Source organism: Chaetodon trifascialis, chromosome 14 (assembly GCF_039877785.1).
Source record: "Chaetodon trifascialis isolate fChaTrf1 chromosome 14, fChaTrf1.hap1, whole genome shotgun sequence".
NCBI lineage: Eukaryota > Metazoa > Chordata > Actinopteri > Chaetodontiformes > Chaetodontidae > Chaetodon > Chaetodon trifascialis.
This window is the reverse complement of record NC_092069.1, coordinates 27,445,913-27,473,412: the sequence shown is the minus strand read 5'-3', so window position 1 is coordinate 27,473,412 and position 27,500 is coordinate 27,445,913. Positions and strand designations below refer to the sequence as shown.

Below are 27,500 nucleotides of genomic sequence, written 5' to 3'. Positions count from 1 at the left end.
AGTGACAGCCCAGTGACAGTCCAGTGCCAGTCCAGTGCCAGTCCAGTGACAGTCCAGTGACAGTCCAGTGACAGCCCAGTGACAGTCCAGTGACAGTCCAGTGACAGTCCAGTGACAGCCCAGTGATAGCCCAGTGACAGCCCAGTGACAGCCCAGTGCCAGTCCAGTGCCAGTCCAGTGCCAGTCCAGTGACAGTCCAGTGACAGTCCAGTGACAGTCCAGTGACAGTCCAGTGACAGCCCAGTGACTCTTTGACTTGCATATACAGAATTGCTGCAAAGACAAATTTCCCCTTGAAACTTCATATTGTTGAATTTGAATATTTGTTGTCTACAGAAGGACAAATGTCCCTTTCTTCACAAAAAGCTAGAAAAATCTATTTGTCCTGAACATTGATTTTTTCTATTGCTGGAATCGTCTCGGACTCCTCACATTAATCTGCTGGACGTTGGACGGATCCTCGTTGGCAGGTTGTCGTCCTGAGCTATAAAATGATGTTTTACCATTTCTGTTTGTGTGTGCAGAGACGAAGTGAGCAGAAAGTGAGCAGGCTGTGCTGTCGTTGGTTAATTATGTGCCCAAAGTAAAGAGCAGTTTGAAACACTTGTACTGTGTATAATTCAGGGTAACAAAAGAGTCCCTTGTGTCCGTCTGGTCATTGTGGACATTTTCCTGGTGAAGACCAGCGTTTTCCTTCACTGACTGTCGCTGCCGATCTGAAATAATCAGTCTGACGTGAAACTTTTCCAAACTGATGAATGAAGATTTTCCCTCGCTGGGATCATTTGATCCCGTTGATGGCTGCCGTCTGTGTGCTTCTGTCGAGCGGAGGTGTGTGTGGGAGCGTTAATGACGGCTGTGGAGCGAGCCGAGCCGAGCCGAGCTGAGCCGGGCTGGATGGGCTGTAAGCAGGGTGTTAGAGGAGCTTTATTGGAGGCGGCTGGTCTTTCATTACCTGCTGTTCCCTGCAGAGCGGAGCCGCCTCGGCCACCTTATTACAGTTTATTACCAAAAAACAGCGACAGGCTAAATGAAAAGAGCTTCCCAGGAGGAGAGGCAGGAGATCAGCTAGTTACCAGCTCCTCGTCCACCATCGTGGCTGCTGTCAGAGGGAGAAATAAACTCCTGAACAGCACAGGAGCCGCTCGGCCGACGCCTTCGCAGCTTTCCACTGATTTCGAAATGATGGAGAGTTTCAGGTGGACTTCAGGGAGTAAAGGACAAAATTACTACACAGCTGCTGCAGACCGACAAGCTGCTGCAAAGGTCCAGCTTTAATTTGTTCCGCCCAGCAACATTTGCCGGGGGGGGGGGGGGGGGGGGGGCTGTCGAGCAAAAAGCAAAAAGTCACCCCACGTTCCCCAATTAGAACTGCAAATTTATTTAAGAATATGAGCCGTAATAATAAACATGATGAAGAAGCTGAAGCTGCCGATTCCTGTTTCTCCTGTTTGTGATTGAACGTTGTCAGTTTCGATTTTGATTTTTGTGCATTAAAATTGTGTTTTGACTTTCACAACAAGACCCACAAGATCAGTGCAGGAGCCGCTGTGAGGGTCTGCCCGGGAGCACTTTCAGCATTGTGTGCTTCATAACTCGTCCTGCCGTCCTTCAGAGGTTTCTGAAGTTTCTGCAGTGTCCTTAATGCTGACGCCGGGATGTGCGTGACTTAAACTGTCAGAGGGTGTGTGTGTGTGTGTGTGTGCCATGTGCCAACATTGCATCCCTCCACTGTTTTTCACACGGCCACACTGAGGCTGGGGGTGGCCTTCAGGTGATGTTCGGGCGAGGCTGGGGGTGATTTCGGGCGAGGCTGGGGGTGGCGTTCAGGTGATGTTCGGGCGAGGCTGGGGGTGGCGTTCAGGTGATGTTCGGGCGAGGCTGAGGGTGGCGTTCAGGTGATGTTTGGGCGAGGCTGGGGGTGGCGTTCAGGTGATGTTCGGGCGAGGCTGGGGGTGGCGTTCGGGCGAGGCTGGGGGTGGCGTTCAGGTGATGTTCGGGCGAGGCTGGGGGTGGCGTTCAGGTGATGTTCGGGCGAGGCTGGGGGTGGCGTTCAGGTGATGTTCGGGCGAGGCTGGGGGTGGCGTTTGGGCGAGGCTGGGGGTGGCGTTCGGGCGAGGCTGGGGGTGGCGTTCGGGTGATGTTTGGGCGAGGCTGGTGCAGATGTACAGAAGCGCTGTCATAAAACACAGATTTACAAACTGATCCTGGATCTGATGAACACTGAATCTACCTGAGCCTTTTAACTGTCTGCTCTGTTTGTCTCCAGGTCGGACAGTGCTCACCTGGAGGACTCTGACAAGGTAAAACACTCAGTGAACAGCAGGTTTCTGTGGTTTAAATGCATCATATGAATCTGATCAGTTCCCTTGTTTTCCATTGGTCAGGACGTCGACGAGCTCCTTCAGTGTGTTTGTGATGCAGACTCCGTCCAGGAAGTCGAACGGTTTGGTTCAGTTCTGGTTCAGCGTCTGCGGTTGGCAAGGCAACGGAGAAATGACATCACAGCTCAGGAGATGAAGGCTGTGATGGAGGAGAGAGACGGCTCTGTAGCCAAGGTGAGTCTGCTTACCTGTCTGCGCAGGTGTCAACAACATCAATATTTAACTGTGCTTGACAAACTAATCTGCGCCCGTTGTCCCGACACAACTAAACATGATAAAAAGTATTTTCTACGTAATTAAGGGGGGAGACCAAGTCAGACCAAGCAGAACCAGAGAACCAGACTCAGGAAGGCCTTCAAAGGTCAACTTGATTCTCTGTCACATTGTCTCACAGCGTCATTTCAGGTGAGGTTCAGGTGTGTCGACCCATGAGTCAAAAGACTGAGCAGGCAAGCGGTCGACCGTCAGTCCTCAGGATCAGATTCACAGCAGCTGATATGTAAAGTTCTCCTTTAAATACATTCAGTTACATTCATTCAGGTGTAGCAGCACCTGTTACACACATGCTTCCTTATGTTTCACTGTTTACACACACACACACACACACACACACAGGACATAGCTGCAGGTAAAGCTACTGTTCAAAGGAACGCATCACTTCCAGCACGTGTTTCACAGTAAATGCGTCAGGCGCAGGCAGCGGTGGAGCGTGAGCGTTCGGCAGTGTTCGGGAGGTTTTTTGATCCCTGTTAGGAACTTCTTTCGTGCTCTTAAGCCGTCCTGAGTGTCCTGAGGGGTGAGGTCCAGCTCTGAGGCAGTGCCTGCGGGACGCAAACTCCACGCAGCAGCCGCCGGCCTGCTGTGAGGCCGCAGCGCCGCCCCTGAGCCTCCACGCTGCGTTTCAGCCACCGAACGCTCGCCATCGCCCGCCGCGTCTCCCGCTCAGCACGCTTCATCAGAAAATGGACTAGACCGTTTTCAGGAATGTTTGCCAGTTTGAACTCTAAAGGCATGAAACGGATTTCCAGAATTTTCAGCAGTCGTCTGTTTTTGAGGTAAAACTGGTTTCGCCTTGAGAGCAAAAATGAATCAAAGAAGAGAAAGGTGACCCTGGCGGAGGTGTCAGCGCCGTGAAGCGTCTGAGCTGTGAGCTTCTTTCCGCTGCCGATCAAACACCGGCGGATTCTTCCGTGCTTGTCGTCTGAGAGCAGAGTTTTTACCCATCAGCCCACTGTTGGTTTTCTGCTTCCTGTCTTCCTTCCGGCGGACTGCGGGTAACGCCGGCTCTAAGTCGTCTGTTTAACCCGGTTGGTGCGGCGCAGCGAGGCGCTCGGTGTGGCGCGGGTTACGGAGGCCCCGGTGGCCCAAACCTCAAACATTTGCGGTTTGAATGTGAACATGAATATTTTGAATGGTGAGAAAACAAAACGGTGCGGAGACAAATATTGACAGCCAGATTGAGTCGACCTGACAGAGCTGACATGAGGCTGATGTTTGCTGAACACTCGCTGTTTATACACCTGTTTGTCTGCTCAGGTGTGTGTGTGTGTGTGTGTGTGTGTGTGTGTGTGTGTGTGTGTGTGTGTGTGTGTGTGTGTGTGTGTGTGTGTGTGTGTGTGTGTGTGTGTGTGTGTGTGTGTGTGTGTGTGAGAGGACAGGACTCATGCAGCCTCCAGGTATGTGTGTGCATTATTTGAATGTAATCTCTCTGCTGAGTATTTGCTTATGGAGACAGAGGAGCTGCTGACAGACTCACAGATATTCAAATGGGACAGATGGACGCTCTGCAGGTGTGTCTCCTGATTGGAGAACAGCCTCGTTCTTTCACCTGGATGACGTCACCTGAGCGCCTGAGTGAAAACGGATGATATTACTGTCTTATTTGTCATGAGCACAAACCAGGGTGAAGGGTGTGTGTATGGAGTGTACAAACAGTATACTGCGGTGTATTTCTGTGTGTGTGCACGTATATGTACACAGTACATTCCAGCAGTTCAACACCTGCACCGATGATAACAATAAGAGCAGTAAAAGCTCAGTCAGACGATCACCTCGCCCAGTAAGACTCAACATTATCTTTGTGGGTTGAAGCTGTTGTTTTGGACGACAGGTCATTTTACAGCTGTACCTAATAAAGTGGCCGCTGATACTTAAATTTAGACAGATAAATTTGTATTAGCATCTTTGCTCTGAACTCGTCTGACACCCCCAGCTTTCAGTGATGAGGTCTCGTAGCAAACACCTTCCAGAATCTGCTCCTTAAGCTCAGACAAAAACACTGTGGACACTTTCCACCAGGGGTGGGCAAACTGTTCCACAGAGGGCCGCTGTGGCTGCAGGTTTTCTTTCCAGCCAATCAAGAGCTCACAGTTTGACCAATCAGCTGTCTGAAGAGTGGGATCAGTTGATTGAATGAGTCCAGTCTGGTGTGCTGCTGCTTGGTTGGAAAGAAGACCTGCAGCCACAGCGGCCCTTCGTGGAACAGTTTGCCCACCCCTGGTTTACACTTTATTCACCGTGTGTGACAGGTAACCAGCCGCTGATCAATCCATATTCATGTCGTTTAACCTCACACGTGTGTTTGTTGTATATATAAGAATAATCAAAAACGCTCAGTAAGTGTTCATAAGTTCTTCTTCTTCACCATCAGCTCTATTCAGGAATCACATGGTCCTCGTCAGCTGAGCTACTCTGTAGGACTTTTCTTACCTGTACTTTCAGAATTGGAAACTGAGTGTTTGTGATGACGTCTGGAGACCTTTGAAGACACTGAGCTGGATTATTTTGTGTTTTTGTATTCATGTACTCGGATGTTCTGATTCTGTATTTCACGATGTCGCTTTGTATTCTATTTAGTGCTTTCACTCAGATTTCTAAAGCAGAGCTGTTCTTGCGTGTCTGTGAGGTTTTTAGATTTTAATCTGTGTTAAAAATCAGGAGAAAGTGTCAATAAATCAGTCAATAATCAATAAATGAAGACCATGTTCAGAGGATGATTCAGAAGTTTAAAGTTTGAAGAAGAAAATCCAGATTCTCCTCTTCTGTCGCTCCTCCGGAGGCTGATTATTATCGAAGTTCAGTTCACAGAGTTTATTACCAAAACCTGCAGAGTCCTGGATTTATTACCCACAATTCATCTGGATTCATATACGGCTCTCTGTGGGAGGATCGGCTGGGGGGGGGGGGGGGGGGGAGAAATGATGAAAAAGATGAGAGGTCTGACTGATGGAGGGATGACAGAGGGAGAGAGAGCTGGGCGATTGAGATGTAGGGGGTGGAGCTCCCAGCGTGCTGCGTGCCCCGCCTCCTCATGATGTCAGCCCAACTTTCATGTGTTCCCTCACCGTGATGGACTGCTGTCACCACGGCAACCAGCCTGCGACAGCACTGCTGCACTCTGGAAACCATGGCAACAGTCGTCATGGGGGCGGAGGAAGGATGGAGCAGAGTGAAGAGAGGAAGAGGAGCGTTAGCAGCGCGCCTTCATCTTCACTTCAAGCCATAAGTGGGGGGGCATCAGCTCAGTACCCAGCTAGCTCTAAACATGACTCTGACCGAGGAGCTCGTTCACGTGAGACGCCAAAAAGTCTGTTTGTAACGCCGGCAGGACGAAGCAAAGGTCACCTGTGACTTACTGAGCATGCAGTTTACCTGCGACACAGATGGATTCTGGGAAATGTAGTCCAGCAGAAAGCAAAGTTGTCAGGATGAAGCAAGCCATTCATTGTCCAGATTCCACCTGAGCTTCATTCGCACAGGACCAACCGGACGTGGGTGTCTGCCTCCACCCCTCTCACCTGAATACCTGTCCCACTGGGCCACGCCCTGCTGCTGTGACACCTCACCTGCCTCCATCATCACTGCTGTCCACTCCGTTAGCGAGTACTTGTGCTGAAGTACTAGAAGTGAAACGGTCCTTGTAAAGGTGAAGGGAACGTTTGCACTCGCGGTACCTGTGGAGATGAAGCAAACTTTTGAACTACCTCATCTCTCTGTCTCTTGGCTCCGCCCCGTCCATCTCACACCTGACCCCCCCGTTGACCCGCCCCGCCTGCCTCCATTAACCTCACAACGCTCACTTCTGTGTTGGTTTCACTTCAGTATCCCCGGCCTACCGCCGCTAACCCCCGCCAATATCACTGCTCCGCCATCTTTTAACACCCCGCCCCTCCGCGTTAACACCACCCCTCCATGGTAACACCTTAATCCCGCCCTTGCTCTGCCGCCGCGGCGTGCTGAAATATGTTTCAAATGCCGCTGTAATCCTCGGAGGAGAAGAAGAGGAGAGAGAACACTCCATGCTGGAGGATTCCTCTCCTCCCCCCCGCCGCTCGCCGATCCCTCGCTCCCTCTCCTCATCTCTCAGGGATTATCTCCCCGCTGCAGCCGGGACTTCTGGGAAATATTAGAAAAGTGGGGGAGGCGTCTCCCCCAGTGTTCCCTGTCTGTCTCATATGACAGCTGCTGCAGCTGTTTATTGAGTTAATATCAGGTAATTACAGGTTATTAAAGCTCACCTGGATGAGCGGGACTGTGCTCACAGGAAGGTTGTCGGTTTGATTCCCACAGGAAGAGTCCTCTTTAAAGGACCACTCCACTGATTTTAGACATGTTTGAGCTCATTTGCTAAAAGGACACCCGTCGCCGGGCAGATTAGACTCTGTAGTTTGACAATAATTTGACTGATTAATCTTCATTTCAATCTTTACATTCACTGACAAACACAAATAATTCAATTAAAAAGATTTTAGTGATGAAGACAAGTGAAAAAAATCTTCACATTAACTGTTTCTGTTAATCTTCATCATTCATAACCTGAAAAATGAAGCGTGTGAGCTGCAAACACGCTGTTAAACACTGTTTAAATTCATAAATGAGACGTAAATAAACAAAAATCTGCAGTCCAGTCAGAACGTCACTTCATCAGATCCTTCATTTTCTGTATCCACAGCATGTTTGCATGATTCACACTGGAGGAAGCAGGAACATCACACACACACACACACACACACACACACACACACACACACACACACACACACACACACACACACACACACACACACACTATGTGTGTGTTTGAACTAATGGGTTTTGTTAGGGCAGAGGTGGTCTGATTCTGTGTAATCAACAGAATAAAGATTCATTCAAACCAACGATCGTCTTAAACATGAGACGTAACCGTGACCCTGTGGCAGCACACTGATGCGGGTTTGAACCTCAGACCCGCTGAATCCGGATCAGATCTGATGACGTCATGTTCGTGTGTGACATCATCAGCTTCTGATGAGCCAATCGGCCTTAATCAATTCATCTATTGATCGTTGCAGAACAGTGAGAAACAGAACAGTGAGGAACAGTGAAGAGCAGAACAGTGAAGAGCAGAACAGTGAGGAACAGTGAAGAGCAGAACAGTGAGGAACAGTGAAGAGCAGAACAGTGAGGAACAGTGAAGAGCAGAACAGTGAAGAGCAGAACAGTGAAGAGCTGAACAGTGAGGAACAGTGAAGAGCAGAACAGTGAAGAGCAGAACAGTGAGGAACAGTGAAGAGCAGAGCAGTGAAGAGCAGAACAGTGAAGAGCTGAACAGTGAGGAACAGTGAAGAGCAGAACAGTGAAGAGCAGAACAGTGAGGAACAGTGAAGAGCAGAACAGTGAAGAGCAGAACAGTGAAGAGCAGAACAGTGAGGAACAGTGAAGAGCAGAACAGTGAAGAGCAGAACAGTGAGGAACAGTGAAGAGCAGAACAGTGAAGAGCAGAACAGTGAAGAGCAGAACAGTGAGGAACAGTGAAGAGCAGAACAGTGAGGAACAGAACAGAAAGGTAAATAAAACAAAAACATCGACTCACTAACCAGGAAGTTGAGCTGCTTGTGGTGATGACATCATCAGGCCTGTCAACAGGTGTGACTTCCTGTCTGTGCAGGTGATCGTGTGTGTGCATGTGTGTGTGAGGGTGTTTACTGTAAACTGTTGCAGATGTGTGGTTTACCCTCTGTGAATGATCAGCTGATCAGATCAATAAATCCAGATTGTGTCTGTGTGTGCAGTGTAAACGGTTGGAACAGGATCTGATTGAGGAGAGAGAGCAGAGGGCGAGTCAGGTAAACACACTTTCTCTTTCTCGTGGTCTCTCTTTTGAATGATGATGATGATGATGGGATGTCGGCTCCATTGTCATGACAACCTGCTGTTGGAGATGCTGCAGCTTGTTTGCCAACAACTTGTTATTTTAAATTCTCCTCTAAATTTCACAGGGAGCCGGTGCAGAGCGGCTAATATCAGAGAAACGTGATCTCTCTTCCTCGTTTCTGTCAAAACTCGTGCTGCTGCATTCTGGATCAGCTGGAGGATATTCAGCAGCACACCTGGGCAGCCTGAGAGTGAGGAATTAGAATAGTCCAACCTGGAAGTTAGGAGTGCATTGACTAGTTTTTCTGCAACGTTCTCAGACAGGATGTGTCTGATTTTCGCAATATTACATATGTGAAAAAAGGCAGTCCTGAAATTTGTTTTACATGGGAGTGAAAGGACATGTCTTGGTCAAAGATGACTCCCAGATTCTTTACAGTGGTGCTGGAGGCCAGCGCAATGCCATCCATAGCTGCTATGTCATCAGAAAGTGACTTTCTAAGATGTTTAGGGCCGAATACTATAACTATAACTGACCTAAGCATCAGAAAATTGCAGGTCATCCAGGTCTTTATGTCATGAAGACATGCTTGTAGTCTAGTTAACTGACTGGTTTCTTCCGGCTTCATTGATAAATATAGCTGGGTATCATCTGCATAGCAATGAAAATGTATTGAGTGCTTCCTGATAATCTTACCTAAAGGAAGCATATATAAGGTGAATAGAATTGGTCCAAGCACAGAACCCTGCGGAACTCCATAGCTGACTTTAGTGAGCACAGAGGAGTCGTCATTAACGCGTACAAACTGAGAGCGATCTGACAAGTAGGATTTAAACCAGCTTAGCGCAGTTCCCTTAATGCCAATGAAATGTTCCAGTGTCTGCAATAGGATGCCATGGTCAATGGTGTCAAATGCAGCACTAAGATCCAGTAAGACTAGTACAGAGACAAATCCTTTATCAGATGCAATTAGAAGGTCATTTGTAACTTTAACCAGTGCTGTCTCTGTGCTATGATGCACTCTAAATCCTGACTGGAAATCCTCAAATAAACTATTATTGTTTAGAAAGTCGCACAGCTGATTGGCAACTGCTTTCTCAAGAGTTTTTGAGAGAAAGGGAAGGTTGGATATCGCTCTATAGTTGGCTAAAACCCCTGGATCAAGAGTAGGCTTTTTCAGTAGCGGTTTTATCACAGCTACTTTAAAGGACTGTGGTACGTAGCCTGTTGATAAAGAGAGATTGATCATGTCTAAAACTGAAGAGTCAATTAGAGGTAATACTTCTTTAAACAGCTTAGTCGGGATTGGATCTAAAATACAGGTAGATGATTTTGATGATGAAATTATTGAAATTAGTTGGTGAAGGTCAACAGGAGTAAAACAGTCTAAAACTGCGACAGACTGAGTAACAGTTTCTACGGTTTCTGTGTTTGAAGACAAAACAGTACCTGTTGACGGCAGGAGCCGATGAATTCTGTCTCTAATAGTCAGAATTTTATCATTAAAGAAGCTCAGCCTGGCTACAGTGCTGAAGAGAAACCTGGGAATAGGCTCAAGTGTCATACGCAATGAACCTGCAGCACCATCAACCAGGTGATCAGTTATGGAGGGACAAAGGTTAGCGTAGGAGTCCTCTGTTGTATTGAGACATGGCATTGAATTAAATGTTGATTGGATCATATCCTTAAATTTAGCTACAGCACTATCAGACAGGAGTCTGGTGTAGGAATCTTTAACTACTGGCGGGTAGTCTGGTGATATGAATTCAAAGGTAATTGAATGATAATAAAAGGATTCTATGAGGAGACTGTTAAGTGTTCAGTTTCAATATGTCAGAAGATCGAGAGTTAAAACTGTGAGAGGGTTCGTGTACATTCTGAGGAAGAGTCTCATAATGAGACAAATCATACCAGTGTAATCGTTTATGGTCTGTATCCAGTTAGGTGGAGGTGTTTCTGAGGTTTGCATGTGTTTGTTTCAGTACATGTGTGGTATCAACATGAGTCACTCCGTTCATTTTTCATTTATTTATTGATAGATTTCTATATCACACGCCATCAACTGATACATGAATTTATTCTGTCTGTGCTTCCATAATTCTGTCATTAGCTGGTGTTGAACTGCAGTTCAGCCTGGTTTCAGATTCTCAGTAGAATCTGTTGTTTTGTTCTGCGTCCTCTCTGCTTCTGTCTTCCTCCTGCAGCTCTGCCTGTTTTCTTCTGCTGAAATATATTAAATTTTGTTATTAATGTTGCACTCACTCTTTTTTTCTCCATGAAGTCTGTTAATTAGGCTGGAGGGCTCCGGGGGGATTAGAGCCTGGAGAGGTTTTTAATTTCCAACAGAAACACCAACAGCTGCTGTTAAATTAACCGACAGACTGTCAGAGAGCCGCCAAAAACACCAAGCTGAACCCAGAAACCAGAGCTTTAAACCAAAGCTTTAAACCAGAACTTTCACCCAGAGCTTTAAACCAGAGCTTTAAACCAGAACTTTAAACCAGAACTTTAAACCAGATCCTTAAACCAGAACTTTAAACCAGAGCTTTAAAACAGAGCTTTAAACCAGAACTTTAAACCAGAACTTTAAACCAGATCCTTAAACCAGAACTTTAATCCGGAACTTTAAACCAGAGCTTTACACGCTAAACCAGAGCTTTAAACCAGAGCTTTAAACCAGAATGTTAAACCAGAACTTTAAGACAGAACGCTAAACCAGAGCTTTAAACGAGAACTTTAATCCAGAACTTTAATCCAGAACTTTAATCCGGAACTTTAAACCAGAGCTTTACACGCTAAACCAGAACTTTAAACCAGAGCTTTAAACGAGAACTTTAATCCAGAACTTTAATCCGGAACTTTAAACCAGAACTTTAAAACAGAGCTTTAAACCAGAACTTTAATCCAGAGCTTTCAACCAGAACTTTAATCCAGAGCTTTAAACCAGAACTTTAATCCGGAACTTTAAACCAGAACTTTAATCCGGAACTTTAAACCAGAACTTTCAACCAGAACTTTAAACCATAACTTTAATCCAGAGCTTTAAACCAGAACTTTAAAACAGAACTTTAAACCAGAACTTTAAAACAGAACTTTAATCCAGAGCTTTAAACCAGAACTTTAAACCAGAACTTTAATCCAGAGCTTTAAACCAGAACTTTAATCCAGAGCTTTCAACCAGAACTTTAAACCAGAACTTTAATCCGGAACTTTAAACCAGAACTTTAATCCGGAACTTTAAACCAGAACTTTAAACCAGAACTTTAATCCAGAGCTTTAAACCAGAACTTTAAAACAGAACTTTAAACCAGAACTTTAAAACAGAACTTTAAACCAGAACTTTAAACCAGAACTTTAAACCAGAACTTTGATCCAGAGCTTTAAACCAGAACTTTAAACCAGAACTTTAATCCAGAGCTTTAAACCAGAACTTTAATCCAGAGCTTTCAACCAGAACTTTAAACCAGAACTTTAATCCGGAACTTTAAACCAGAACTTTAAACCAGAACTTTAATCCAGAGCTTTAAACCAGAACTTTAAACCAGAACTTTAAACCAGAGCTGTAGACCAGAACCTTAAGCTAGAAGTTTAAATTGGACCTTTAACCTATAGCACTGGGATGCACCAGCTAGTTTGGAAGTGGTTTCTAACCAGTTGACGCACTCCTCACGTTTTCAGGGTGGCACCAGCTAATAGTTTGAATGTAGACTTTTTTACAGCTATACTCGAACACCGTGCCTGTAGTCCTCCAGAAAATAGCTTTTGCATGCTTTCGAAAGCTGGGATAACTTGGAGGATGAGGAGGAGTGAATTATACGGCCTGTTTTGGTTCAGCAACACCTTAGGGTCAGTGGGGTTAGGGTACAGTGCTTTTCATTGGAAGTGAAAAACAATATTTCAGTTGCTTTGGACTTTACACCGGAGCGGTTAAAAAGAACTTTCCTTCTCTGTGGTGCAGCCAAACCTCGACACAGCTTTAGTGTCAAGCTAACTAGTTTCAGTGTATTGTTCGGCGTGGCCTTCGCAGCCTGTGAGTGTACATGTATCAGGTGCAACAGGCCACTGAACTTTAAACTCTAGTTTTAACCATGACCCTTAAACCAGGACTTTAACGGAGGGATGTCAGTTGAGGCGTTGCCTGTTTCCAATTTTCAGATTAAGTGCAAGTGTTAAAAAGTTGATGTATTGCTTGAAATTTCAGAGCTAAAAGGAGTCTGAAATATTGGCAGTTTCAGGAAAAGCAGCACAGAAAATTGAAGTATTAATTAAAGTAGAACTTTTAGTGTTGGCGGTGACAGAAACTGAAGTTTTAATATGAACTGTAAACACTGAAAATCAGTTGAGGTGTTGGTGCTGAAAGGAGTGTGAGGTATCAGTGCCAGCAGCCGAAGTCTGAAATGTTTTGTGGAAGCATTGACTGAAGCCCGAACAAGTAAAAGACGCGAAGTGTCAATTTAAGAATTAGTCCTGAAAGCAGATGAGGTGGCAGCGAGTGAGCACTGAAATGAGCCACAGACAGTGAAGTGTCTGTGGTTAGTTCACTGTCTGTTATCACAACAGGACAGTCGAGTGTCTGAGAGATTGTAATAGGAAGTTAAACAGGAAGTGATGACATGTTGTACAAACTCTTAAAAACCATCGTCACGTGACTTCTGCTGCTTCAGCCAGCTGATCAAACACCAAACGCTCAGACTTCAATCAGCTGTCAGCTGATGGGGGGGCTGAGTTTGGGGCCTAATTTGTTGTGAGCTGCCCCTTTAACTCCTCATGTTAAAGGTCACAGTAGTTTCCTTTCATTAACTCCTCTCCTCCTGTCCTCCTTGCTCCTCTGCACCTTTCACCTCCCATCATCCTCTTCCTCCGGTATGCTAATTAAAGGTTCCCCTCATTTCCTCCTCACTCATACTATCTCTCAGCTCCTCATCCTGACCGACCCGTTCTCCTCCTCCTCCCCTTCTTCCATTGACTCCTCACGTTAAAGGTCCAGGCAGGTTAGTTTTATTACCTCCTCCCCATCCTCCCCCTTTAATTGACCTCAGCTCCTCATGTTAAAGGTCAGCCCGGCGTCGCTCCTGCTTACTGATCATCTCATTTGGAAATTATTCTGATTAATAAGCGGAGCGGCTCTTTTGAAGCGTCTCCTCCGGCCCGGCTGGAGAAGACACATATTGACTCTCTGGGTTTGGTTTCTCTTTTGATGTCTCACTTTAAACTCACAGACCTTGAGTGCCATAATTAGCATAGAGGAGGAGGAGGAGGAGGAGGAGGAGGAGGAGGAGGAGGTCAGGATCAGGTCTGTAATCCCTGCTGGAGTCGACCTGCTCACTGTTTGACCAGAGAAACAGTGTGAGGTCCCCCGACCCGAAACTGTCAGCTGGCAGGTTCAGTTCCTGCAGGAGCAGCTCTGTGAGGAGGCAGGAGGTGAGAGGAGGTGACGAAGAGGAGTCTGTGACCTTCTTCTTCTACGGAACTGCAGCACTGAAGCAACTGACAGACAGCAAGAGGATGGAAGTTTGATTTCTAACTGACAAACAGTCACCATGAAGAGGACAACGATCAACGCCGTGACGGCTGATCAACGCTGTGACGATTGATCAACGCCGTGACGGCTGATCAACGCTGTGATGACTGATCAACACCGTGACGATTGATCAACGCCGTGATGATTGATCAACGCTGTGATGATGGATCAACGCTGTGACGATTGATCAACACCGTGACGGCTGATCAACGCCGTGACGATTGATCAACGCCGTGACGGCTGATCAACGCCGTGACGATTGATCAACGCTGTGATGACTGATCAACGCTGTTACGATTGATCAACGCTGTTACGATTGATCAATGCCGTGACGATTGATCAACGCTGTGATGATGGATCAACGCTGTGACGATTGATCAACGCCGTGACGGCTGATCAACGCTGTGATGACTGATCAACGCCGTGACAATTGATCAACGCCGTGACGATTGATCAACGCTGTGATGATGGATCAACGCTGTGACGATTGATCAACACCGTGACGGCTGATCAACGCTGTTACGATTGATCAACGCTGTTACGATTGATCAACGCCGTGACGATTGATCAACGCTGTGATGATGGATCAACGCTGTGATGATTGATCAACGCTGTTACGATTGATCAACGCTGTGACGATTGATCAACGCTGTGACGACTGATCAACGCCGTGACGGCTGATCAACGCTGTGATGACTGATCAACGCCGTGACGATTGATCAACGCCGTGACGATTGATCAACGCTGTGATGATGGATCAACGCTGTGACGATTGATCAACGCCGTGACGGCTGATCAACGCCGTGACGATTGATCAACGCCGTGACGGCTGATCAACGCCGTGACGATTGATCAACGCTGTGATGACTGATCAACGCTGTTACGATTGATCAACGCTGTTACGATTGATCAATGCCGTGACGATTGATCAACGCTGTGATGATGGATCAACGCTGTGACGATTGATCAACGCCGTGACGGCTGATCAACGCTGTGATGATGGATCAACGCTGTGACGATTGATCAACGCCGTGACGGCTGATCAACGCTGTTACGATTGATCAACGCTGTTACGATTGATCAACGCCGTGACGATTGATCAACGCTGTGATGATGGATCAACGCTGTGATGATTGATCAACGCTGTTACGATTGATCAACGCTGTGACGATTGATCAACGCTGTGACGACTGATCAACGCCGTGACGATGGATCAACGCCGTGACGATTGATCAACGCCGTGACGACTGATCAACGCCGTGACGATTGATCAACGCTGTTACGATTGATCAACACCGTGACGACTGATCAACGCCGTGACGATTGATCAACGCCGTGACGATTGATCAACGCCGTGACGATGGATCAACGCCGTGACGATTGATCAACGCCGTGACGATGGATCAACGCCGTGACGATTGATCAACGCTGTGACGATGGATCAACGCCGTGACGATTGATCAACGCCGTGACGATTGATCAACGCTGTGATGACTGATCAACGCCGTGACGATTGATCAACGCTGTGATGACTGATCAACGCTGTGACGATTGATCAACGCTGTGATGACTGATCAATGCTGTGACGATTGATCAACGCTGACAATTGATCAACGCTGTGATGACTGATCAATGCCGTGACGATTGATCAACGCTGTGATGACTGATCAATGCCGTGACGATTGATCAACGCTGTGACGATTGATCAACGCTGTGATGACTGATCAATGCCGTGACGATTGATCAACGCTGTGATGACTGATCAATGCCGTGACGATTGATCAACGCTGTGACGATTGATCAACGCCGTGACGATTGATCAATGCTGTGATGACTGATCAATGCTGTGACGATTGATCAATGCTGTGACGATTGATCAACGCTGTGATGACTGATCAACGCTGTGACGATTGATCAACGCTGTGATGACTGATCAATGCTGTGACGATTGATCAACGCTGTGATGACTGATCAATGCTGTGACGATTGATCAACGCTGTGACGATTGATCAACGCTGTGATGACTGATCAATGCCGTGACGATTGATCAACGCTGTGATGACTGATCAATGCCGTGACGATTGATCAACGCTGTGATGACTGATCAATGCTGTGACGATTGATCAACGCTGTGACGATTGATCAACGCTGTGATGACTGATCAATGCCGTGACGATTGATCAACGCTGTGATGACTGATCAATGCCGTGACGATTGATCAACGCTGTGACGATTGATCAACGCCGTGACGATTGATCAATGCTGTGATGACTGATCAATGCTGTGACGATTGATCAACGCTGTGACGATTGATCAACGCCGTGACGATTGATCAATGCTGTGATGACTGATCAATGCTGTGACGATTGATCAACGCCGTGACGATTGATCAATGCTGTGATGACTGATCAATGCTGTGACGATTGATCAATGCTGTGACGATTGATCAACGCTGTGATGATTGATCACTGTGCAGCAGCTAACAGCAGGCGTGGTCGTTTGTTCTCTCTGTGAACTTGAGCTCCACCTGCAGCTCCGTCCTTCCATCAACTAATCAGTGTCACTGCATCGTCATGAATTTACAGGTTAAACTGCACCTGCTGAGCTCTTTCATTCCCAGAATGCACCTGGAGGTTCAGTCCAGGGCATGCTGATAAAAATGAAATCCTCGTTATGAAGTTTGTCGTCGCTCATGTTCGTTAATTAGTTAATGAATCCCTTATTTGAACAGGTCGTCTGAGACCAAGGTCTTGATCTGAAAAATGTGCCTGACTTCAGTGTTTTTACATCTTCATTATCAATTTGCCATATGATTGACATGGCTGATAACCAGTTAGAGTGGACCTTAACAACCTGATAAATGGTCGTACTGCATCATCGTCATCATCGTCATCATCGTCATCATCACTCGCACAGATGATTCTGCTGTGATATGGCAAATGTGAGCTGAAAAGAGAGGACTGGCAGGAGATCTGTATGATGTGTGTTTTGTCCAATCAGGAGGAGCTGCTGAGGCTTCATGGGGAGAGAGGCGGAGCTCTGGAGGACAGGCAGTGGGAGGAGGCAGAGCTACCTTTGCTACAGACCAGTCACAGGTGAGGTACTGACCAGTAGGAAGCCTGAGCTTTGGTTTCTGTCATCAGGACGTTATGAGAGTCCAGACCCATAAACGCTGAGCTGAAAGTCACTATGAAGCTCCGTGCAGCTCCAGATCCACCTGATGGTCCTCTGCAAGGTCATCAGCACCAGAGGTGGCAACACACTCACATATACATTCATATTAGAAAATACACACTTTCAACAACGCTGCTGTTTTGCTGTATTTTAGGGAAAACCTTTTTTGTTAAAGGGTCACAGAAACATACATGAAATCTGTTCAGTGACCACATGGCACTGTGGCTGGCACAAGTATTATTCTTTTTTTTGAACTTTATTGTCTGTATACACATAATAAGTGACAACTGACAATTGAAGTACAAAAAAACCAGAACAAAGCTAAACTAAAACAATAAAGCATCCTGAGATTGGGTCATATCTGTCGGGCAGAAATGGTTCTTGCATATATACAATGCACTTACACACTGCTGGTTCAGTATTCAAACAGCAACATATGGATAAAAGCAATTCACATATTGAGAATAATAATGCTTAGTTAAATGAAAGGTAACTCGTTAGGAGTCTTAGGGTAGGTAGTCACTAACTGGGGCCCATCTTCTCATAAAGATAGGTACTTTAAGCTGTAACTGGGCAGTCATAAATTCCATCTGATATACAAGTTTTACCCTCTGCAGCCATTGAGCAACTGTAGGGGAGTCAGGTTTCATCCAGTTAACAGTAATCATTTTTCTTGCAATGACTAATAGTACATGCAATAAATAACACTGGTCTGTCGTTAACAGGTGGTCGGGGAACACATCCAGTAGAAATAGCAAGGAGTCCATGGGGAGGTCCATTCTCAAAATCTTTTCCAGTTCCGCTTTAATTTTTTTCCAAAATATTTGTATTTTCGGACAGTCCCAGAATATGTGAGTGTGGTCGCCGACCATGAGACAGTTCCTCCAGCATTTGTTGCTAGCGTTACTCTTGGAGAGAGAAGTTGTTAATGGTGTCCTGAAGAACCTGGTTTTGACCTTCCAATCAAATTCTTTATAAAGTTGGCTTCCAATCCCCACGTGGCATCTGGAGCATATGTTTTCCCAAGAGTCATCGTCAATTACTGCATTTAGTTCCAGTTCCCATTGTTGCTTAATATGTAGTGTATTGTCTGATATGTCCATCCTTAGTTTCTTGTACATATGGGATATTTGTTGCTTTGTTGAAGGGCAATGCTCGACTAGGTGTATTAAATAACTTTCTATATTTGCGGGTTCCTTTTGTATGTATTCCCAGTCTGTATTTTTTGTAACATAATGTCTGATTTGTAGATATCTATATAGGTCACTTGAAGGCAAGGTATGCTTGTCTTTAAGTTGGGAAAAAGATTTAAATACATGTCCATCCATAAGTTGATTTATTGTTATCAGACCAGCCTCCGCCCATCTCTTATAAGCCCTGTCAGATAGGGATGGTAAAAACTCGATGTACTATGGGCATAGCTCGTGACAGAGCAGCGGCTCCTTTTAGTTGTTTCTGGACTGTACACCAGACCCTCAATGTGTGTTTAATCCATGGATTTCTAATTTTAAGTTTTTTCTCAGATTGTTGTCGATAGAGACCCATCCTGTTTCTAAGTCTCTCACAACCCATGCCACCAAAGCTCGTAGCTGGGCTGCCCAGTTGTAGGCACAAGTATTATTCTAACAAGGATTTTCACCCTTTCTATACTAACAAGTTAGACTTTGGTCTCTACAGCTCTAATAACGAGGGCTGCTGACGCTGAGAACACGCTCAGCATCATTAAACAGTCGTTTGTTTGTTGGGTGATGGATCACCAACACCTTCTTTCATGTTTCTGCTAGCTTTCAGTTCTCTTACAGATTTGGGAAGTTGAAGATGAAAAGTTTTCCAGGAAGTGTGATTAAAAGGTTTTAATGACACTGTTACACTGGACACAAGAGCCACGTGGAACACTCAGAACTGAACTTCCTTTACATTTGACGTATGCTGATCTGACATCTGCTTCTACGATGTGTCTGCGTGTGCCTTGGCAGTACCTCACGGTGGCTGCAGCAAGCCTGCAGTGTGGAGGCTTGTGTTGGTGTTGGAAGGTGGTGAAGCTGAGCAGCAGCACAGTGAAACAGAACATGAGTCGTGCTGTTTGTCTGCGCTGTCTGAACTGTGCGTCTACATACATCATCAGGATTGATGCTGAACGCCTGCAGAGACACAGTGGGGGGGATCAGCGGGGGGGGGGGGTTGGATTTTGGTTTTATTTCTGTGTTTTTTGGGGAAATAAAACTAATTTCTCCTGTTTTTGCTCTCCCTCCTCGTGCTCCTCCTCAGACGTGAACATCGACATGAAACACACATTGAGCTGATTCAGTGTGATGTCACTTCCTGTGGAGATCAGATCTATGATGATCCAGAACAAACCCCCAGAAATCCACTGAGAAACTACAGAAGAAGACTCTGCAGGACTGAGGATCCTCCTGCTTTAAGTTCTCATCAGTATCACAGTGATCCAGTGATCTGTACGTCCATGAGTACACGGCTAACAGCAGCAGCTAACAGCAGCAGCTAACTCGAGCTGCTAGCTAACAGCAGCGGCTAACAGCAGCAGCTAACGGCAGCAGCTAACTCGAGCTGCTAGCTAACAGCAGCGGCTAACAGCAGCGGCTAACTCGAGCTGCTAGCTAACAGCAGCGGCTAACAGCAGCAGCTAACTCGAGCTTGTTGGTGTATTCCTGACATTGACACACTGAGCTTCTCTGTTCGAGGACACCTGGTCGACACCTGCTGTGTATGAAGAGTGACCTATGACCTGGTGTTCTATGAATTAAAGAGCAACACGGAGTCGACTGAAGTCGAGTCGAGAACCAGCTGAAGATGAATCAGTTTCTCCAGAATGAAGAAATTAAATAATCACGCTGACTGTGAATTGTCAGCGGGCAGAAACCAGTCTGAAGTGAAGCTGGCTAAACTGGGTGAACTGGGAACTTTGTCGTCTGCTGGCTGTCTGTCTGCCCTGTTTACCTTTAATTAACCCGAAGCCCAGTCAGGAGCTGTCAGTATCGCAGCTGATTGATTAACTGTCGGTGGTCAGATTGATCTGTTCTCACATCAGATTGCATGTTTCCTCCAGCAGTGGTCTAATACATCCTGACACTGACCACTGTGCCATTCAGCTGAAAACTTTATTTAAATGTACTGACAACAACATCACAATAATGTTGATGCTCAGACTGCAGACAGCAACAGACCGGAGCCACTGACTGTCAGGTCATTTCACTCAGACTCACAAACATCTCAAAGATTCAATCACGAACTTGTTTTCAAACTTTTGAACATGCTTCAGTGAACTCAGATAATCCATCTCAGGTCTTATTGATATTTGAGGCGTTGCTGTTTCAAACAGTTTGAAGAGGCAGGTTAGACAGAAACGAAGGAGTAAACGTCTTCTCCTCCTCCTGTCTCAGCTCTCAGGACCTCCTCACCCTCCCTCTCTCGCCGCCCAGTGACGGCATCTCTGCAGCGGGTTCGTTGGCGGCGGGTCGTCAGGCCCCGCCCCTGCTGGTCCAGGTGCAGCAGCTGTGGAAGGAGAAGCAGAGCGTGGAGGCGGAGCTTCAACGCTGTCAGGAGGCAGAGCGAGAGGCCAGCGAGAGAGTCCGCAGGTCAGATTCTACCTTGATTTACTCAACATTCCTGTCAACATGTTTCTCACCTGAGCAGCAGCATCTTTGGAATCTTCCCTCTTTCTGATTAATTTCCTGAACATCAGACAGAACAACGGCTCAAGTTCAGGCTGATTTTGGGGGCATTTTTACCTTTAATTTATGGTTTATTGTTGATGGTTGGAGACCCTCCTCCACCCACCCCATTTTTATGTGCGTTAACCCCGAGGCCACAGTGACATCCCTGGGCGGGACGTTTGATACGATTTGTCCTAAGAGGAAGAAGATTGGACTGGAAATGTAATTTCATGTGTTCATTGTGCATTTTAGCTCATTTATTGACTTTAGTGGGTCTTGATTCTCAGATTGCTTCATCGTGTCACAGAGCAGTGGTTTCCAGCTTCTGAGGAGTCATGAGTTTGGAAAAGCAGGCAAAATTAATTTTTCATCGTCTTGTAATATTTGTTTGCTTTTTCTTTGGAACCACTGGCTGCTTTGAACTCCTTGGGCCTCTAAAAGACTTGAGTGAAGACTGATTTAACTGGCCACAACCTGTTTTAATGGTTACAAGCTGAAAAGGTTAAAAATGGAGAGAATCCATTTTTCAGCAGAAACTTGTTGCTGTTCGCATGTTGCAGCGGCCACCAGAGACTCTGGGATGTGTTCAAAGACTGGCTAAGCGTGTGGGACTAAAGAGATTTGGTTTGATGATTCATATTCAGTGGACATCGGTGAGAGTGTCTCTGCCGCAGAGTTGATCAGAAAGAATTAATCCTTCAGATTTCATCTCATACAGGATGACGGTCGGATGCTGAATAACGTGACTTCTTCTGCTGCTTCTCATCTCATCAGTGTGAAGATGAAGGGATGAGATTCATGATGAAAACAGCTTAAGTCGTCCGTCTGCGTCCCACGCCGTCCTCCTGGGCTCAAACCCGCAGCTCTAATTTGGCTGCCAGTGGGGGGGCGGCCGGCTCTGAAGAGCCTCCCAAGTTTCTGAATAGTGGAGAGAGGAATATTTGCTCTCTGGAGGGGAGGGGTGATAGAAATCTGCTGGTTATTAGAGATGGGAAGTTTAATTTGGTTTGGAGAGAGAGAGTGAAAGAGCCTCAGTGAGTGTTCGAAAGTCATCCAGGGTCAATTTTCCGACTCCTCCCTTCTTCATTTGAGCCTCATCTCAATTTCCTGTTTTTCCTTTTTCTCTCTCTGCACTAATATTCTCTGTTAGTCAGAGAAATTTACAGCTACAGTGTAAAATGTCTAAAGTCGAAACCTGGTCACTACAGGAAAACAACTGGGTAAAACACAGCAAACAATTTTCTGCAGGCAGAAATGTGGTTTTAATGTCATCACTGCAAGTAGAAACTACGTCACTACATGTATAAATGTATGTCATTGTGTAACAATGTGTAACATTGAAGTGTAAAACACGACTACTGCAGCTAAAAATGCAACACTGCAGGTGTTAACTAAGTCCCTACAAGAAAAAACAGAGAGGTGCACATTACAGTGTAATTACAGTGCAATCTGAAATGTGGTCATTGTGGTAGAAATGTCATCACAGCAATTCCAAATGTGGTCACTGTAGGTAGACACTAGCAAATGCTGGTAGAAACAAGGTAGAAACATCACTGCGGAAGGTAGTACATAAAAGAAGCCACAGTAACTGGATAAATAGCAACCTCAGTACTTAATGCTAATTCCAAATTTGGTCACTGTAGGTAGTATTGTCATCACAGTCAGGAGAAATGTGAAAAGGGGAGAAAAAAGGTAAACACAAAATCCAGAAATTAGCCACTGCAAGTGGAAACATAATCAGTAGAAAAGTAGCCACTGCAGGTGGAATCATGGTCGCTGCAGGTGGAATCATGGCCGCTGCAGGTGGAATCATGGTCGCTGCAGGTGGAATCATGGCCGCTGCAGGTGGAATCATGGTCGCTGCAGGTGGAATCATGGTCGCTGCAGGTGGAATCATGGTCGCTGCAGGTGGAATCATGGTCGCTGCAGGTGGAATCATGGTCGCTGCAGGTAGAATCATGGTCGCTGCAGGTGGAATCATGGTCGCTGCAGGTGGAATCATGGTCGCTGCAGGTGGAATCATGGTCACTGCAGGTGGAATCATGGTCGCTGCAGGTGGAATCATGGTCGCTGCAGGTAGAATCATGGTCGCTGCAGGTGGAATCATGGTCGCTGCAGGTAGAATCATGGTCGCTGCAGGTGGAATCATGGTCACTGCAGGTGGAATCATGGTCGCTGCAGGTAGAATCATGGTCACTGCAGGTGGAATCATGGTCGCTGCAGGTGGAATCATGGTCACTGCAGGTGGAATCATGGTCACTGCAGGTAGACACGTGGTCACTGCAGGTGGAATCATGGTCACTGCAGGTGGAATCATGGTCGCTGCAGGTGGAATCATGGTCGCTGCAGGTGGAATCATGGTCGCTGCAGGTGGAATCATGGTCACTGCAGGTGGAATCATGGTCACTGCAGGTGGAATCATGGTCGCTGCAGGTGGAATCATGGTCACTGCAGGTGGAATCATGGTCGCTGCAGGTAGAATTACAGATGACGTGACTTTGCTTCCAGGCCCCTCAGGTGGAAAACAGTTCTTTTAAATCTCTTCTTAAAACTGACTTTTTCTCTAAACTGGTGGTATTTGTTGTACTTATTTGAATTATTTTAGTTTATTTCATATTTTGTTTTCGTTATTTAGTCCTGTTATTAGTTTTTTGGTTTGTAATTTGGTTTCAAAGGTGATATATAGATCAATTTGTTGCAGTTGGAAGTGTGGCCACTGCAGGTACAAAGGCCATCACTGCAGACAGAAGCTGCGTCAGTGGTCGACGTGTCGGCAGGATCCTCCTCGTTGCAGACAGAACTGGACCCGATGAAGCGCTGGTTGCAGCTCGACCTGTCATATTCAGCTCCTCCCCATCAGTCCCTCCACTGTCCTCTCAATGTGTTTGCCTCCTCACCCTTTCCTCCCCCATCCCTCCATCAGACACCCCAGGCCTCAGGTCCTGCAGGGTTGCTGGTTCAGTTCCCGTGGTGGAATAATATTTAACTGACAGGAGGAACACGTGTCAGTAAATATCTGATCTTCAGGTTTTTTGAGGTTTTTGTTGCATTTCTCTTCTCAGTTGACATCAGTCTTCAGGAGTTTCTAATTCACTCCTCTTTCTCCTCAGGTTGGAGCGTCTGGTTGAGGTTTTGAGGAAGAAAGTCGGGACAGGGAGGCTCCGAGCTGTCATCTGATGACATTTTCTGCTTTAATCCTTTTTGCAAACTGATTGCCGATTATCTGTTTTTCTGTTCTTCCTTATTCTTTTCTTCTTTGCAGGTCTCTTGTTATTCCTGTTTGGATACATTTTTGTTGTGTATGTTACTGCAGTGATGAACCTATAAAGGATTCTCTGATTCTCTTTTTCCAACATTTTTGATGTTAAGCATCTTGAACTTATAGAGAACCAAAGGATTTCAGCCTCAAAGTTGTTGTTTTTAGTTCATCTTTACATTCAGGTGTAATCATTAAATATTTCCAATTAGATCTTTGAAATTATTCCCAGATGTTACATTTATTTTTGTTTTCTGCTCCTGTTTTTTTCTTCATATCTGTACAATTGTATCTTCATCTATTTTCATATTTTGTCCTAAACATGATTGTATGATTGAGTGTATCTTTTCTTTATTTGATCAAGACATTTAATAAAAATGTAATAATACATTTTCATTAATATTTATTAATATCTAATATCTGCATTAACTGTCTTATCTCAGTTTTTATGTCAAATTGAATTAGATTGATCACAGGAGACAATCTAATATGAACTTGTGAAAAGATTGAGACTTCTTGTGGTTTTCACTCTTCTTTTGAGATGTTGGAAGAAATGCAGTTTTATTACAGTTAAACGTTAAATCTTCTCTGAAGCTGCAGTTAATAACTCCAATTACCTCACTACATTATTAATGTCTTAATGAGCAGCTTTTGTTGTTCTGCACTTGTTGCAGAAGTCATGAAACGTCTTTTTGTGTCCAGGTTACATCTCCTTCAGTGTCTCTGCAGTGAAGGTAACCCTAACCCTCCTCCTCCTCCTCCTCTCTTTGGCTCTAATTGAAGATCAGACTGCCTTTTAGTTCATCTGTTGATTTAAGGTTTGTCTTTTAAACTCTACTGTTTCTGCTCAAATTAATTTCTGAGGATCGCTGTGACAAATGTAAGGAAGCTGTTCTCACTTAATGTTCCCTAAAAACTTCAAATTAAAATGTAACTTTGACAACTTTCAACAGCTCGGTCAAACCATCAGTTCAATGGAAAACAATGAAGCCTCGTCAGCGATCTGATTTCATCTTTGAAGTGTGTTTGTGCAGCTGCTTTCACAACAACTGACCAGAAATAACCAAAGACCAACTAAAGTTACTGAACATCAACCAAAGAACACACTGAACAGCACTTCCTCACCAGAACAAGGTTGACTTTGTTTCAAGAACTTTAAATGTATCTTCAAGATCAGTCACAAAAACCATCAAAGCTCTGACGAAAGTGGCTCTCATGAGGACTGATCCAGGACAGAAGGCCAGATCGTCCCTCTGCTGCAGAGGAGACGTTCATCACAGTCAGCAGCTTCACAAAACATCCACTGCAGGAGGAGACGAGTCAATCAGGCCTTCATGGTCCAACTGCTGCAGACAAACCAAGACCGAGGGAGACCAGCAAGAAGAGACCTGCTCCAACCAAGAACCACAAGGACTGGACATCAGACCAGAAGAGACCTGGACTCTGCTCTGATGAGTCCATGTCTGAGTTGTTTGGTTCCAACCATCAGGTCTTTATGAGACTCAGAGGAGGTGAACAGAATCAGGTGTCTGCAGGTCTGGTTCCACCATGAACCAGCAGGAGGTGGAGGTGTGATGATGTGGGGGGGACCAGTATGGCTACCACAGTGTCCTGCAGCCACACGACAGCCCAGCTGGTTTGTCCTTCATGAGGACAACAACCCAGAACACACGTCCAGGCTGTGTCTGACCAGGAAGGAAAGCCATGGAGGGCTGCATCACATGACCTGAACTCAGCTGAGCCGGTTTGAGACGAACTGGAGCTCAGAGTAAAGGAAAAGCAGCCAATCAGAGCTCAGCATGCATGAGAGCTCCTTCAAGACTGATGGAGAATCACCCACATGATGACGTCATGAACGAGCACAGAGAGCGAAGCTGATCGAAGCTGAAGGAGGCAAAGTGAACAGAGTCTGAAACATGAAACATATTCAGCCTGAAACATGAAACATATTCAGTCTGAAACATGAAACATTCAGAGTCTGAAACATGAAACATATTCAGTCTGAAACATGAAACATATTCAGAGTCTGAAACATGAAACATATTCAGTCTGAAACATAAAACATATTCAGAGTCTGAAACATGAAACATATTCAGTCTGAAACATGAAACATTCAGAGTCTGAAACATGAAACATATTCAGTCTGAAACATGAAACATTCAGAGTCTGAAACATGAAACATATTCAGTCTGAAACATAAAACATATTCAGAGTCTGAAACATGAAACATATTCAGTCTGAAACATGAAACATTCAGAGTCTGAAACATGAAACATATTCAGTCTGAAACATAAAACATATTCAGAGTCTGAAACATGAAACATATTCAGTCTGAAACATGAAACATTCAGAGTCTGAAACATGAAACATATTCAGTCTGAAACATGAAACATTCAGAGTCTGAAACATGAAACATTCAGAGTCTGAAACATGAAACATATTCAGCCTGAAACATGAAACATATTCAGTCTGAAACATGAAACATTCAGAGTCTGAAACATGAAACATATTCAGTCTGAAACATGAAACATATTCAGTCTGAAACATAAAACATATTCAGAGTCTGAAACATGAAACATATTCAGTCTGAAACATAAAACATATTCAGAGTCTGAAACATGAAACATATTCAGTCTGAAACATGAAACATTCAGAGTCTGAAACATGAAACATATTCAGTCTGAAACATGAAACATTCAGAGTCTGAAACATGAAACATTCAGTCTGAAACATGAAACATTCAGTCTGAAACATGAAACATATTCAGCCTGAAACATGAAACATTCAGAGTCTGAAACATGAAACATATTCAGTCTGAAACATGAAACATTCAGAGTCTGAAACATGAAACATATTCAGTCTGAAACATGAAACATATTCAGAGTCTGAAACATGAAACATATTCAGAGTCTGAAACATGAAACATATTCAGTCTGAAACATAAAACATATTCAGAGTCTGAAACATGAAACATATTCAGTCTGAAACATAAAACATATTCAGAGTCTGAAACATGAAACATATTCAGTCTGAAACATGAAACATTCAGAGTCTGAAACATGAAACATATTCAGTCTGAAACATAAAACATATTCAGAGTCTGAAACATGAAACATATTCAGTCTGAAACATGAAACATTCAGAGTCTGAAACATGAAACATATTCAGTCTGAAACATGAAACATATTCAGTCTGAAACATGAAACATTCAGAGTCTGAAACATGAAACATTCAGAGTCTGAAACATGAAACATATTCAGCCTGAAACATGAAACATATTCAGTCTGAAACATGAAACATTCAGAGTCTGAAACATGAAACATATTCAGTCTGAAACATAAAACATATTCAGAGTCTG

The 27,500-nt window shown here is 45.1% G+C and overlaps 1 protein-coding gene across 2 annotated transcripts in view; it reads left to right on the top strand.

Moving 5' to 3' along the window:
- The window catches only part of mipol1 (mirror-image polydactyly 1), a 48,966-nt gene extending 23,876 nt beyond the window's left edge, over positions 1-25,090 (top strand). For both annotated transcript variants that reach the window (XM_070979999.1, XM_070979998.1), the window contains exons 9-14: positions 2,270-2,303; positions 2,388-2,558; positions 8,435-8,488; positions 17,039-17,133; positions 20,614-20,808; positions 23,997-25,090. In XM_070979999.1, coding sequence (XP_070836100.1) covers positions 2,270-2,303; positions 2,388-2,558; positions 8,435-8,488; positions 17,039-17,133; positions 20,614-20,808; positions 23,997-24,063 — 616 coding nt within the window. In that variant the 3' untranslated portion in view covers positions 24,064-25,090. The remainder of the gene's footprint in view (positions 1-2,269; positions 2,304-2,387; positions 2,559-8,434; positions 8,489-17,038; positions 17,134-20,613; positions 20,809-23,996) is intronic.
- The last annotated feature ends 2,410 nt before the right edge of the window (positions 25,091-27,500 follow it).